This window comes from Chelon labrosus, assembly GCF_963514085.1.
Source record: "Chelon labrosus genome assembly, contig: SCAFFOLD_54, whole genome shotgun sequence".
Taxonomy (NCBI): domain Eukaryota; kingdom Metazoa; phylum Chordata; class Actinopteri; order Mugiliformes; family Mugilidae; genus Chelon; species Chelon labrosus.
The window spans coordinates 156,876-171,625 of NW_028181734.1; the positions used below are offsets into that span (position 1 = coordinate 156,876).

Sequence of the window (14,750 nt, forward strand, 5' to 3'; positions counted from 1 at the left end):
GGTGGTCATAATGTTTTGCTTGATCGGTGTGTAACATATATATATGTTATATTATATAGTATGATATACAGTGAGCATATCATGATCTAACAGTGGGCATTAGGAATATAAATAATTAAGTGAGGACTATACCAATACCAAATAAACTATACATTTGGGGGTATTACAGTAAATTTAAGGGACAAATTAAATGACACTTTTTGGGGACTGTAACACGTATGCTTGAAAGCCAATATATATTATTATATCAGCAGCACATTTCACATTTGCTGGGACTATATTTGTTTTTCTTTTCTTTTTATTTTAGCACTGGGAAAGAGTTGGAGTAGATTTCTAAAGTTAATTGTTGAAGGTTTTGTGAGCAGGGCAGAGTTTTGGGAAGTCTTGGTTTCTTTTAATTCCTCTGTCATGGCTGCTGTTATCGGAAAAGAAAAGAACGGCTCACCAGCAGCGAGCACACAAAGGAAGATAGATGGTAATCAAACAAACAAAGATAAAAAAAAATATCAAAAATCAAAACAGAAAGCGGTGGTGCGCTCACGGCTGTTCGGGGAAGGAAGCGCACTGTCAGTCCGGGAATTACAGAGGTGGAGAGTGAGTGAGGGAGGGAGAGAGAGAGAGAGAAAGAGAAAGAGAGAGAAGGAGAGAGAGAGAGACCTGTAACTAAAGTGAAGCACAAACCTGAGCTCAGCGGCATTTCTCTCCAGTCCGCATGGTGGGAGCGAGCTGCGCCGCCGGATGTCCACACTTCATTTGTCCTCTTTCCACGAAAACATCGAGCAGGTGAGTTTCCATTTGCTTTGCAGCTCTCTTAAAATGAAGTGGTGTTTTTATTTATTTACTTATTTATTTATTTAATTTTATTTTTACTTTCTGTTCTATGCGCCTGGCACCTGCGCGAATTCCCCTATTGTTCAGCACGAAGCAGAACAAGCTCTGCAAGGTCAAGGGAGCTGGTTGGTGATCACTTGGGCATGAAATCATTTTCACTTTGGGTGTCGTTATCAGATTATCAATGCGCGATGCTCGTTTTTATTGCGTTTTGGGGACCGATGTGCCAAAGTTTGGATTTATGGAGGGATTTCAGTCTTGTAATTGTAATTTTTTTTTGGATGTTGAGACACCTTTTGTGGATGCTGAACCTCACGTTTTGGGCACACCGGCAAATATTAAGGCTCTATAGATAGTAGAGTAGAGTAGAGATAGTAGATAGTATCTATAGATTCATTGTGAGAGAAACCTTTGTTAAAGTTTTGTTCCAAATTCGTGGTCGCACACTTTCACAACTTGGGATGATACAAGCGTATTTTGGGAGCATCGAATGGCACTGGGACAAAATGTAGGTGATTTGGAGCTCAATAAAAAATAGTGGAATCATTTAAAATGTCATACATGTTGGAATTCAAGAGAGCTATATCACTTTGGAGCACTTAGACCGAATCTGGACAAATGAATTTGGTGGTAACACAGAGAATTTGAGCAATATTGTGAAACGTTTTAGTATTGTAAGAAACATTTCTGAGCGCAGCACAAAATCTGGACACTGAACATTTTATTATGGCATAAGATAACAGGTTTTAAGAATATATCAGCAATCTGAGAAGTTAAAGACAACTTTTAAATCTATTGATGTGCCAAATCTGGGTGCATGTTTTAGTGGTATGGTTTTGGAGCGTTATCAGCTCCTGATTAAGTACCTAGTAAAGCCTCGCTCCAGTCCTGGTGCTATCACCGGTGTTTACTGTATGAACTGCAACTGTTCCCACAGGTAAATAATACCAGCGGTAGCCATGGAGTGCCTCAAAAACTGCTGCAAGAACTTCATGAGGAAGAAGGAGCAGGAGACCCAAGGTAACGGGACGTCCTGTGAATTGTTCGACTTTGACAGACTTGTTTCGTTCGTGTCTGAGAGTTTTCCTCCTCTGTCAAGTGATTAAGCTGAAGATGCCTCCTAACAAGGCAGCAGGCCCTGGACATAATCCAGGCGAAGGAGGAACAGGTGTCACGGACGATTACCTCCTCTCCAAGCTGCCCCCGGACGGCAGAGACGTGCCGTTTGTCCTGCCGACCTTCAAGCCCACCTACGTCCAACCCAAAGGGCACCAGCACCCCAGTCTACAGTCCGGGCCGCAGAGTACGTACCTGAGCAGCTGTGATGGATAGATTTACACAATCTAAACATCTTGAACACATGATGTGACATGATATTGTTAACTCAAAGGCTGGTTTGGTAAACTATCCCAACACAATACGTGTAAGTGACACCTTCATTTCCAGAATTGACACTGAAACTATTTGCTTTCTGTTCCGCTCAGTACCTGCTGTAATTAAAAAAAAAAAAGACGAACACAACAAGTTATTATATCAGTCTCGGTGTTATCTTGAAAACAGAGTTTGTGATGGTTTACCTTTAAAGTACCAATGAAACAGAAACTGGTCTGATACCTGATACGCTAAACACCGGGGCCAAAGCTGCCCTAAAAGGCTGCTGCTGCTAAACTGAGCCGGTTTTTAACCTGAAATCAACCAGAATCAAATCTGAGTATGTTCCCCAGCGGCCTTACATTTAGTCCTCAAGTGGCAGAATGCAGCCAAAAGCTTCCACCTGCAGAGGCAGTGCAATCTGTCAACTTTTAGAACAATTTATTGCCTTAAACAAAACGGATAATGTGGTCAGATGGAAGCATGCCGACATCCAGCCGTGCCGTTTGCCCACAGATTCACTCTGGTTTACATATGCAGAGAGGAAGGCAGCGATTCAGGCCAACAGTCCGTTCATCTACAGACCCGAGTCCAGCTTCCATAAGGGTCACATAGTGGAGTACGCTTCCCCCGGCTCGAGCCGCAGAGACATGGTGAAGAACAGAAACTCCGGTCCTCAAAGCCCAGGTATCGATTCATACACGCCAACCGAAGATTTTGGACTCTAGTTAGGATTTGATATGATGTGAACAGAAATATATATTGAGTAAAAAGATGGAAAAAGGTGGAAAGAAATCTTAGTTGATGTAAATTGTAAATTGTTGTAGATATTCACCAAATGAATCACACGTTTCTGCTCCACAGCTTGCAGTTTCATCATTATGTAACACCCACTCAACAATACCCTGTAATCAGAATGACTTTTTAAACATTTTAATCCACGTATTAGCCAACCAAGACAGCTTCCTGCAGACAGAACCACAAAACCCCACTATCATGACTTTACATAACTTAAAGAACCTCTTTAACGCAGGCCGGTGTTTCTTTCTTTCAGGTTCTACCCTGACGCCCGACAGCAAGCAGCGACTGAGCAGCTCCATGTTTGATCTGTCCAGCGCTCCGAGTCACATGCAGGTAAGACCGTTCCCTATCTAATCTGTATTCACACGGCGTTTCGCACATCGTGTCAACCCTGACTAAATATAGTTTTACAGTTTCCACCGGTGGAACACGGCAAACAGGCCTTGCGAGCTGGATTTCACTTTGGATCGGAGGGGGCAAAAATGAGGAGGTCACTTAAAAACAAAGGGTTAGGGTTTACACAAATGCAGACATGGTTCTGGATTGTTTCAGCTAATGATATTTGAGCAATTAACCATTTTACTGAAAGAAATTGTGTGTTTTTTTCCCCCTGGATTAAAATAATACCGATATGTATGGAGGCCCAAATGTGACAAAAATCTGTGAAACGGCAAATTTGGAAAGTTGCATGGGAAAAGTATCATTACACGTGACTATATTTGTGTAAATACATGCATCCAGCTTTTTAGTTGTTTTTTCCCCTATTTTCAGTCTTTACGCTAAGCTAAGCTAATCAGCTACTGACTGTAACTTCATATTTAGCATGGAGACATAGCTACGGTATGTAAATAAGTGTTTTATTAATCTGATTAACAATTTAAAAGCAAAAAGAATAAAACTTTTCTTTAGAGTTTTATTAGCAAGTTTTAAAAGTCCATCGTAAAAGCCTTTTGAAGCGAACTCATTTCCTTCCTTTACTTTAGCGGCTATCTGTCAGCCTCTCCGGTTGAACTCATACCTGTTGATTGCCTCGTACAAAGCGCAATTAAATCAGTCATACGAAACAAAACAGAAAAAAAAAAAAAATAAACCACAATGACTAAGTTAGGGTGTATTTCTTTGTTAAATAAAGGCTGTGGTGTTGTACGCCTGTCAAGCGTTCCTTATTACCCAACATGAAAGCCTGAGTTTCAATCAATCTTAAGTCTCGGCCAACACCTTGATAAACATATCTCTTTCAGGAGCGACGCTGTGATGTCAGAGCAGCAAACATGGACGCTTTTCCCCGTGTCTCGGTGTCCCGCCACCGGCTAGCTCAAATGTTTAATTTGGCAACGTCGAGCGCAAACAGTAGTAAGCAAGGAGAGCAGGAAGAGGACGGGGCCTTGACGATAAATCTAATAACAAACAAATAATCTGGGGTTTCCAGAATGCAAATGTCAAACAGGAAAAAGAAAAAACATTATTGGCTGCTGCTTTGGCTGACTAAAATAGTTCTGCAACTTTTAAGCTCAGTTTCTATTAACTTTATGTACTTAGCAGCCAAAGCAAACACTAAAGTGACAGTGTCCCTTTAAGCTCATATGGGGGGCCTCAAGCATATTTGCTTGAGGCCGGACAGAAAAAAAGAGGGAGGAGAGAAGCAGAAGCTGGCGTAATGTCTAACTTGAGGAAGTAATAGATTGGATGTTTATGCAGAGCTGTTTGGTAGGAATGGATAACCGATAACTTGTTATTGGGACCAGGACAACAGATTAAAAACAGGTGGTTTCACAGATCAGAAACATGACGCTCAAGGCCGGAGACGCTCACAGAAGTGACACACCATACAATGCATGAATTTGTAGATAGCGAGAGAGAGGAGAGGATTGCATCATGGGAAGTCACCCCAGCAACCTAGGCCTAGGGTTAGGGTTAGGGTTAGGGTTGACAACAGCACTATGGGATGGTTCACTCTAATTATAAACCTTATAAAAAAGGAAAGTTTTGAGTCTTTAGATGTATTTTTATGAAATTAAATCCAGCCACCGTGTCCAGAACACTTGCAACTAAGCCTTCTGTCGTATTTAGCGTGTTAGCATTTAGCTCAAAGAGTAACGTGATAAAGCTCAGCCCCGTAGAGCTGCTGCTGTGGCTGTTGACCTTTCTGAGTTTCACGCCTGTGCCTGTTTTTGTTCGTTTTCACCTGCAGCGCCTCGACTCCACGTCCAGCAACCGCAGCAGCACGTCCTCCATGATGGGCTCCATGGAAAGCAGCCTCGGTAACTACCACCACCACCACCATCACCACTCAGATTCACTCAGTAATAGACCCCCAACCCTGCTATACCCCCGCTAACACAAACGCCACTAAAGATTACGTTTAGAGAGCAACGGGGTCCACTTTACACGTTCAAAGTTGTTCTTCATCTGATGTTCAGGTTTCATGAACACATATTGGGGGATATCGGGAAATTAAAACCTGCATTACATAACGTCAGCATCAAGTTACGCAAGCTCACAATAATCCAAACTGTTACAGAATCCATCGCTTTGTCCGGGGACGAGCGGGAAATGGGGAAGGTGTGCGTCCGGCTGAGGTATGAGGAGCCTCTGGAGCAGGTGTGGATCACCCTGGTCCAGGTAAGGTTACACTCAGTGAGGAGAGAGAAGGGGGACAAAAAGCTCCATTGTGTCCTCATGCAGCTTTCCACAATGCGCCCTCTGTGTGTCCAGAATTCAGGTCTCTGTCGGCGCCTCTCGCTGCTCTGTTAGCTTCGGCTCGGACGCTTGAAAGGATCGGTTGCTTTTAGGGGAATAGAAGTGTCCTGATTGGCGATAAAGCATAGTGATCGGTGTGTTCACTGTATCTGTTTACAGTATTAAGGCTGAAATGCGATGATGTGAACTAGCATCTTAAGGAGAAGGGGCAAAAACCAATGTAATGCCTCTTTCCCATTTGAGATGAGGGCTGCTTTAAATGTCACACCAGAGCAGCACTTTAACTCTCAACTGGAGCATTTAGACAAACAATCAGAGCAGTGAGGTTAAACAAAAGTAGCCTTCTTCTTTTGAGTGTGTTTATGTCATTTTTGTAAAGTAGAGCACTTTGTTTCTTTCAAAACCTGTTCAATAAGAGCGATTATACAGCACATGTATGACTCTGTCCTCTTTCCCTGTCAGTGTTCAGACCTCGGCCTTCATCTGGACGTAACGGAACAACAAAAGATCGGTTTTAAAGCCATCATCACCACCCCCAAACCCACTCACTTCAAGAGCATGACCAAGGACTACTGTGAGGTATGGGTGCTTCGTAAGCCGTCGTTATTTTAGAGTTTTTACACCAATCAGCCATAACATTATGACCATTATGACAGGAGAAGTGACCATCACAAAACAGTGACCATCTTGTGACAATTCAATGTTCTGCTGGGAAACTTTTGGACCTGGCATTCTTTGGTGTGGATGTTACTTAGACATGTAGCACCCACCTAGACCAGACCAGGCACCCCCACCTCATAGCAATGACACTCCTTGATGGCAGCAGCCATCCCCAGCAGGATGCAGCCACAAAAACATGAAGAACAGCACAAGGTGTTGACCTGGCCTCCAAATTCACTAGATCCCAAACTGATCAAGTATCTGTGGGATGATCCACAGAGGTCCCTCCCCTCAAAGCCCCCCCCCCCCACTACCACAGGACACCCTCAAAAGGCCCATGTCCATTCTCTGATGGGTCACAACTATTTTGGAGGCACAAGGGAGACCTACACGATATTAGGAAGGTGGTCATAATGTTATGCCTGTTCAGTGTTTGTTTAAGCCCCAAGCAGTTGTAGCTGTGCGGAAGACCTGGTTGATCTTTGCTTCATGCATCCCTCTGCTTTTAGGATGTGTCCTTCATGGAGACCTTCGTGTTCGTGCTGCGTCTCCAGCAGTTGCGCTGCAGCGCCTTGGTGCTCCGGCTGCAGACGCGCTACCCCAGAAAACGCACGGTGGCGGAGTGTGTCCTCTCCCTGCGGCAGCTCGGGACGCAGGAGACGGAGCACTGGCTGGAACTCAACCCTCCGTCCAAGTCCTCTGTAAGTGTTCAGTTTCCTTGTAGCACTGAAGGGTGTTTCACGTCCAGATTACGGCATCTATCACTTGATGACCTAATGATTACAAATCATCTTTAAGGGAATGCGACAATTCATCAGACTGTTTTTGAGATATCATGTTGTGTTCACTGACTCACACAGTCTGAGTCAACTAGAAGTAGTCTGAGCTTTGTTTCTTGACCCAGCGTTCACGATGGCCCCTCACAAATACACCCAACATATTAATTGTTGTACAATTTGTTGGTCACTCTGTGTAGCAATATCCCAGACTTCTACAGCTTATTGTTCACCGTTGCCTCTGTTGGCTCCTGTCTTTTATCACCCTTTTGTATAAGCACAGTAAATAAGGAGAAAGCACTGACTGTGCCTCATAAAACTGTCCCTGTGATGCATTGTACCCCACTGGCATGTGCTGTACTCTTGGCTCGAACATGGGTAATATGAACGCGGATGCAGAATTCTATGTCCGTTGCATAATCACAGGAAGAACAAGAAAGGGGGATTCATTTATGAGGAAAATTGTGAAACGGGCTTTATTAGAGAGGAGGAACCCTGAGTGCAGATTCTGGAAACGTGGAAAGTAGGTCAAACCTCAGAAACCATTTCACCAGCGGAGAGTGGCTTTGTTGATAAATGGATGGATGTCTGGCCAGTGGCGGCATAATGGAAACTGTTTCTGCACTTAGGAGATCAGACGGTGAATCATCAGTAGGTTCTCGGAGGGACAATTTGATTCAGTTTGTGATTTCACCCATCTGCTGGACACAAAGGATCAAAATTGTCCAAATCACCGTCAATCAGTGGAGGCTTTTAAGACAAGCTGAACTTCAGGTAGCGGTGGAGCAAGAAAAAATATCAGCAGGGTTTTGAAAAGAAGCAGGACAGCTGGCAGTCTAAGACGAGAACAAGGCTAGCAGCTCTGCAAGGCCACGGGTAGGAGTATAGATGCATATGTATGCATGCTCACAAATTAATCCTAACATTTCATCCTCTGGAGGACAGGAATGTCATTTCATAGCAATGCATTGAGTAGTTGTCAAGATATTTCACTCAAAGACACTAATGTAATCTTATACTTCAGGAACTATGATGTGGTTCAGAGCTCATGCTCTGCGGACCGTGAATGTCACTGTAGAAAAAGTTGGAGCGGCCAAGTTGAAACGAGCACAGAGGCTGTGGATGATCTCTGACACAATAGTTGAAGTCACAATACTGAAGGACTGAACTCTCCAGAAGATGTGAGAGTCAGTAAACGCATCTCCCTTGGGTCCACCATAGAACGATTTAACACAGGAGCCTGTATGATCTTAATTCATTACTTATGAAAGCAGCCGTTCATTCCAACCACATGACTCATCCTCAGTGCTGGACGTTTCCTCATTTGCACGACTGGTTTTTAACAATAATCTACAACATATTTGACTTGTCTTACTTGTCTTTTAGATATTAAATTTTCATCGATCGGCCACAACATTAAAACCACTGACAGGAGAAGTGAATAACATCGACCGTCTTGTGACAATTCGACGTTCTGCTGGGAAACTTTTAGACCTGGCATTCGTTCATGTGGATGTTACTTAGACATGTAGCACCCACCTAGACCATACCAGGCACCCCCACCCCATGTCAATGACACTCCTTGGACACAGACACACACATAAAATAACCCCCCCCCCACCCCCCCCCAAAAAAAAAAAAAAAACATGAAAAACAGCACAAGGTGTTGACCTAGCCTCCAAATTCACTAGATCCCAAACTGATCAAGTATCTGTGGGATGATCCACAGAGGCCCCTCCCCTCAAAGGCCCCCCCACTAACAACATTGTGTTACCAGACACCACAGGACACCCTCAGAAGGCCCATGTCCATTCTCCGATGAGTCTGTCAACTGTTTTGGAGGCGCAAGGGACACCTACACAATATTAGGACGGTGGCCATAATGTTACGCAACTAACCAGCTAACTAGCTTTCTGGGTTTTAGGATCTGTGTGTACTCTACGTAGTAAGAAGACTATACAGTCACGTGTTGCTGTGTTCTGTGTCATTCATCAGTGCAGATTACTGGACATAATAATTGTTATACACTCCCTATCCAGTTTATGATGTACCCTCGTGTAAGCAAATACATTATATTTTAACAGTCCTGCATTAAATTATCCTTCATGGCTGTTATAAAGTTTTAGTTTATGTTGGAACAGCGTCAGGACGGTGGTAATTCAGCCGGCTGATCATTTTAGAGGATGCAGTTAAACTGGATTGAATTAAACGCTCTGTCGCTTACCCTCTGTGCTACAGAGCAGACTTCAAATGAATGTTGAATGTTAGTTTAAACAATTGCTGAATGCATTAACCTTTGTGAAGCAAAGATTTATTGCAGGACGTTGGTATTAAAATGCATTTGTTTTCACCGGTGTGCCTAATGAACTGGCATGTGGGTGTACATTATCTTACAGCCAATCCAAGTTAATAGTTAATTGATATTTCAGTTTGGTTGGAGACAAACATTGTTTTCCTTCCGAGCATAGCTTAACTGTGTGGTTAGCTGCAGAAGTATTTAAAGAATTAACAGCGTCTATGAATGTTGTTTAATCTGAGCCACAGCTGGGCTTCTTTAAAAAACAGTATTTATTAGTTTTTTAACTTTCAACGGACCATGAGAGAACCCTTACACACAGCTCCTTAAGTGTAGAGCCCACTGTAAGATTATGTAATAAATCAGAAGCAGGAAGAGAGGAGATGACGGCAACACAATCTTTCTATATTTAACTATGGTGGAGTTTAATTATGTAGTCACTGTTACATCAGCTTTCTCAATAATAAAGTTTGGCAGTGTCGTTTCTTTCTGCTGATTGGGGTTTCGCAACTGCGCTTTTCTATACAAGCTGCCATAAAGCAACATTTAGAGAATATGAACGCCGCACTCATCGATGACTAGACACAGAATTTACCGCTTTTCGGGTTGCACCCAAATGCGGGATAGCTAGGAAACTAGGCAGGATGAGTTAAGAAAGTTAAGACAGGCAGAAACCGTATAATGTAAACACAAAGGGGCTGACGGGACAAAGAGACACAGGTGATTCTATTAAGGAAGGTGCACACAAGGAAGGAGATGGTAAAACAATCAAACACTCGCAAGAGCAGGAGAAAGACTGGAAGAAAAGTAAACACGAAACACCTGGGGGAAAAAAAAGTTTCAGGAAAATAAAGCAGGAAATAATCTGAAACCTCAAATACAGGTAGTTTAAAACAACAGGTTTTAATACAAAATCCAGTGATGGGCCCGGTGGAGTGCGTTAAACTCTTCAAGCTTTACCCCAAAACTTGCAGCAGCTCTTCTTCTTCTAGCCTCTGATAAATTACAGTCATTAGAGGTCGATCTGTCGTCGCCTTGATGTTTTACGGCCCTGCAGTGACACCGAACAGCCTGCCCTGACAGCTGACTCCGATTGTTCTGAAGGGACTTTGGATGAAACTTGATAGCGGACTTTTTTGGTGGTTCAGTCGATTCTTATAATCGAAAGAAGGATTACGTGGCGGAGATCGCTGCCCGGGCTCCTGTGCTAAAGGGAAATAGACGTGGTGACATTCCTTGAGTCACTGCCTGGGAATTAGGCGCCGTAATTCCAGGCATTCATCCTCCCTTCATCATCCTGAAAGAATGTTTTAAAGATGTTTTGCAAACCTCGCACTATCACAACAACCCATAAATACATAGCTGTCAGTTAGTAAATGCACTTTTAATACATTTATGGTTGTATTACATGTAAGAAATGTGTTTAAAACGTGTAAATATTCTTGGTTTATAATCAGAAATACATCATTAAAAGCCTTATTATTAAGAAATGATTGAATATTCCTCTCTTAGGTGTGCCACGCCGAGCTCCAGCTCACTACCTGCTTTCAGCCGGTCAACGGCCGCATCCAGCTCCAGGTCCTGGCCGCCCAAAACCTCCCAGCGTCCTCCTCACCGCTCACCCAAGGTAAGCGCATCCGTCTTTAAAAACGCCCGACCCCTTAAATGAGCGACGGCTCACGCTGCTTCACCTTTTCTTTTTTTTTTCCTCTGAAGGGTTTTTCGTCAAAGTGGAGATGCACCAGTTGGGGCAGGTGGTGATGAAGAAGAAGACCAAAGTGACGAAGGCCCTGGTGGGGCAGTGTAAGTGGATGGAGACGTTCCACTTCCTCCTGTCCTCTTTAAACCATGCCTGCTCGCTGTCAGTCAAACTGTACAGCCGCAGCTCAGTCAGGAGGAAACAGTGCCTCGGGCAGGTGAGTGGAAATCTTTAAAAATCTGTTTTTTTATTAAACATTATATAAACAGGGGTAACGATTTTGAAACTCAGCGCTGTGCTTCTGACGGTCGCCATCTTGGCTGTGCCTGAATCCTCCTAACTCCTGGCTAATTCAAAAAGTTGGCAAAGATATGCAGCGTGATTGAGCCTGGGTGGACGGGTGACGTCTAGGGAGATACCTAGCAAGCTTTAATGACACCTGACTAACCACAGAAAGCAGCCACGCCCTTAAATATGCTTATATTTAAACCTTTATTTAAACAGGTGGGTTAATAAAAAAATTCTCCCTTGTACAGTTGTCATAAAAAGGGACCAATGCTGTTTTTGTACCAGCATGTAAACAGGTTTATTTCTGCATCCAACGCCTTTTGTGGCGTTTTATTCACATTGTCCTTGAGCTATTTTTGTAGGATTATTGTTACGCTGATTTTGTGATAGTGTGACATAATTTAACCAAAACATGTTCAGCCAAGTACATTTAGATATTTTAATGGATAAAGTCCGAAGTTCAACCAGTTTTTTATGGAAATATAAATATCGGATTTCCATGTTTTTTTTATGGATTAGTTCAGAAATCCAACATGAGGTGAGAAAAAGTAGTCAAACAATTCTTCATGAGGCTGTTAATTCATCAAAAAGCCCATTAGATTATCACATCCTGGAACAAATAATGTATTTCTCAAACAAACTAAACAACTCACCGTCATACAAACTTATTAAGTGCATGAAACATTGGCGGCATCTACATGTCCTCAAATCCTGCATGTTTATATATATTAGTGAAGATTAGCCTGAAAGAAAGACTGTATAACTTTTGCTGAATAGCTGCAGCAGACAGGCAGGCTGCACCAACAACAAATGCACCAACACCAAATAATCAAGGAGTCAGCAGACTGTGATCTCAGCTGCTGATTGATCCAGATCAATTACTGTAGCAGCAAAACCCTTCTCCTTCCACATCTTAACATCAACATCAACATTAGGAATCACCTCATTCTTTGTGTTTTGTGGTTTTTCTTGCAGGTTCAACTGGGATTCGACAGCCCTGTCCCTCAGGCCGTGGAGCAGTGGAAGGACACGATGGCTCACCCGGAGAAAGTGGTGTCGGTGTGGCACAGGTTGAGCTCATCCTAAACCTCTCCCCCCACCCCGACTTCTTCTTCTCCTTCTCCTTCTCCTTCTTCTTCACCACGCACAACTGACGTAACGCTCTAGTGCTGCAGGTCCGGCTTCGCCTGCTGCTTACTTTTCCAATCAGCCGATGGAGCGGACTGTAAACTGCTGAACGTGCTGTGGATGCTCGGGGGGGAGCTGATTACCGAACAAAGCGTGTGTTCAGGAAAGCGTTTTCCTTTTGAACTAGATGAAGGCTTTTTCTTAAAAGCAGTTGAGCTAACACAACTGCATAGCTTTTAGCTGCAAATAAAACTGCATTATATAAGTTTATCAGTGCTTTTTAGTGAAAAAGTGGATAGAGTTAAGACCATAAAGCCAAATTTGCTTTTGTATTATTAGTCTGTAAATAAGATTCATCTCAAAGGATAAGGCTAGTCATATTCTGTTTCCTTTTGACAACAAACCCATAAAAAAGAAACTTTGGGTTTTTATTAAACATTATATAGTGTGGGGAACGTTTTAAAAAAGGTCTCCTGCAATACGCACAGCAATGCATTTACAGCAAAATGGATCTGCTGTTTCCTGAAGACTGATTTTGAAGCTCAGCGCTGTGCCTGTGGCGGTCGCCATCTTGGCAGTGTCTGAATCCTCCTAACTCCTGGCTAGTTCAAAAAGATGGCGAAGACGTGGAGCGTGATTGAGCCTGAGTGGACGGATGGCGTCCAGGGAGATACCTAGCAAAGTTTAATGACGCCTACCTACCACTGAAAGCAGCCACACCCTTAAATATGCTTATATTTAAACCTTTATATAATTTAAACAGGTGTCATAAAAAGGGGACTAGTGCTGTTTTTGTACCAGCCTGTAAACAAGTTTATTTCTGCTGTAAAAATGGACATTTTAACATTTACTCACTTTCGTAGACAGCCTCAAGTGGCCATTTGAGGAACTGCAGCCTCTAACACCTCTTCGTTTTTTCCGCAAAAATAAAGAAATGTTCTCAACTTATCCTTTAATTTCCTAAAAGGTGAGCTGGAAGGTTTTCCCCCTCACCTTATTTAACTTTACAGGATGTCATGTTACTGGAGCAGCACATGTATCAAACCTTAGCTGTGCTCTTTTCACGAAAGCACTTTAATGTTTTTTTTTTTAAACTGTATTTAAAGTTTTAATGTTGAAGGTTTAGCGTGATTAAAAGTAGGTGTCTTTTTGAAACGTGATGTGTGTTTATTGAACGAATGGCGTGCGCTAAAGGAACATATTTGACTCTGCAGGAACCCTTACAGAACGTCCATCAACAGTTTTGCAGCTCTTGTAAAACAGGTCAACAATCATAAACCACCGTGTGACTTTTTATTGAAGGAGCCACTCATTGAGAAACCTCCAGGCAAACAGCGGGAGAATCTGCCACGGCGTTTCGCCACCTGACCCTGGAACATCCTGTTTTCGTTTTCCACTTATTACAAGGCAATTTAAAGCCACTGCTGTGTACGGGCCAATCTCACCCTCAGCACCTAAAGAACAACTACAGAAAATGGCATTTGCTGATGGTGGAAAAAGGCCGAACAATTTCATGTTAATGTCAGGTTCACGTGTCCAAAAATAAAATTTGGCAATGTGTGCTGCTTTTCAGGTGATCCATTACTTTACATTTCTGGCGTGTTTATCGTCCCAAACGGGGATCCTGTTTTCCATTTCAGCCTCTTAAACACTGAGACCCGAGCAGCTCTGTGTGACCAGCTGTGGACGTGGTCACACAAACGCACACCCAGCGAACAATAAGTGTGTGGGCCAAGAAAACAGAGTCCTGCCAGTGTTTGCCTTTTAAAGTGCGTGTGGCCAGGACAACCGGCAGCCCCACGTGAGCCGACCTGCGTCAGAGCCCTTTACATCCGGGCATGCCAAAACACCATCACCCTTCTTTTTTGTCTTAATTAATGTTTGATTTATGGTTAATGTTACACAGAGGACATTCCAGACACACCTTAACACGTGACTCAACCAAACACTGGGCTCTGGCTTCAGAGGAGCGTGACAGACTCTCACTCACGGAAGCTGCTGGAGTCTCAAGGAGCAGGATTTGGGGATATTGTTCCCTCTGTGTGCTCTACAGATTCTCTTGGCTGCTTGCCACCCCGACCGAGTCCTCGGCACATTCCTGTTTTCTAATAACTGCATGCCTGCAGGTTTCCTCGCCTGGGAGACACAACAGAGATGTTACAGCTACTCTAAAAAAACCTCCTGGTGCTTTTTTCATCAA

The 14,750-nt window shown here is 43.2% G+C and overlaps 1 protein-coding gene across 1 annotated transcript; it reads left to right on the forward strand.

Annotated features, from left to right (window-relative positions):
* The first annotated feature begins 259 nt into the window (after positions 1 to 259).
* tc2n (tandem C2 domains, nuclear) lies at positions 260 to 14,031 on the forward strand. Its single transcript, XM_084575183.1, has 12 exons — positions 260 to 783; positions 1,769 to 1,851; positions 1,931 to 2,134; positions 2,719 to 2,889; positions 3,257 to 3,336; positions 5,195 to 5,264; positions 5,525 to 5,625; positions 6,166 to 6,282; positions 6,873 to 7,064; positions 10,948 to 11,062; positions 11,152 to 11,351; positions 12,398 to 14,031. The coding sequence occupies exons 2-12, from the start codon at positions 1,791 to 1,793 to the stop codon at positions 12,506 to 12,508; spliced, it is 1,422 nt and encodes a 473-aa protein (XP_084431309.1). The 5' UTR covers positions 260 to 783; positions 1,769 to 1,790; the 3' UTR covers positions 12,509 to 14,031.
* Positions 14,032 to 14,750: the final 719 nt, after the last annotated feature.

Excerpts from the sequence above, each read along its gene's own strand:
- tc2n (XM_084575183.1), top strand. The coding sequence starts at position 1,791 with ATGGAGTGCCTCAAAAACTGCTGCAAGAACTTCATGAGGAAGAAGGAG. Across the intron at positions 1,852-1,930 it reads GAAGGAGCAGGAGACCCAAG|TGATTAAGCTGAAGATGCCT; the intron begins GTAACGGGACGT and ends TCCTCTGTCAAG. Across the intron at positions 6,283-6,872 it reads TGACCAAGGACTACTGTGAG|GATGTGTCCTTCATGGAGAC; the intron begins GTATGGGTGCTT and ends CTCTGCTTTTAG.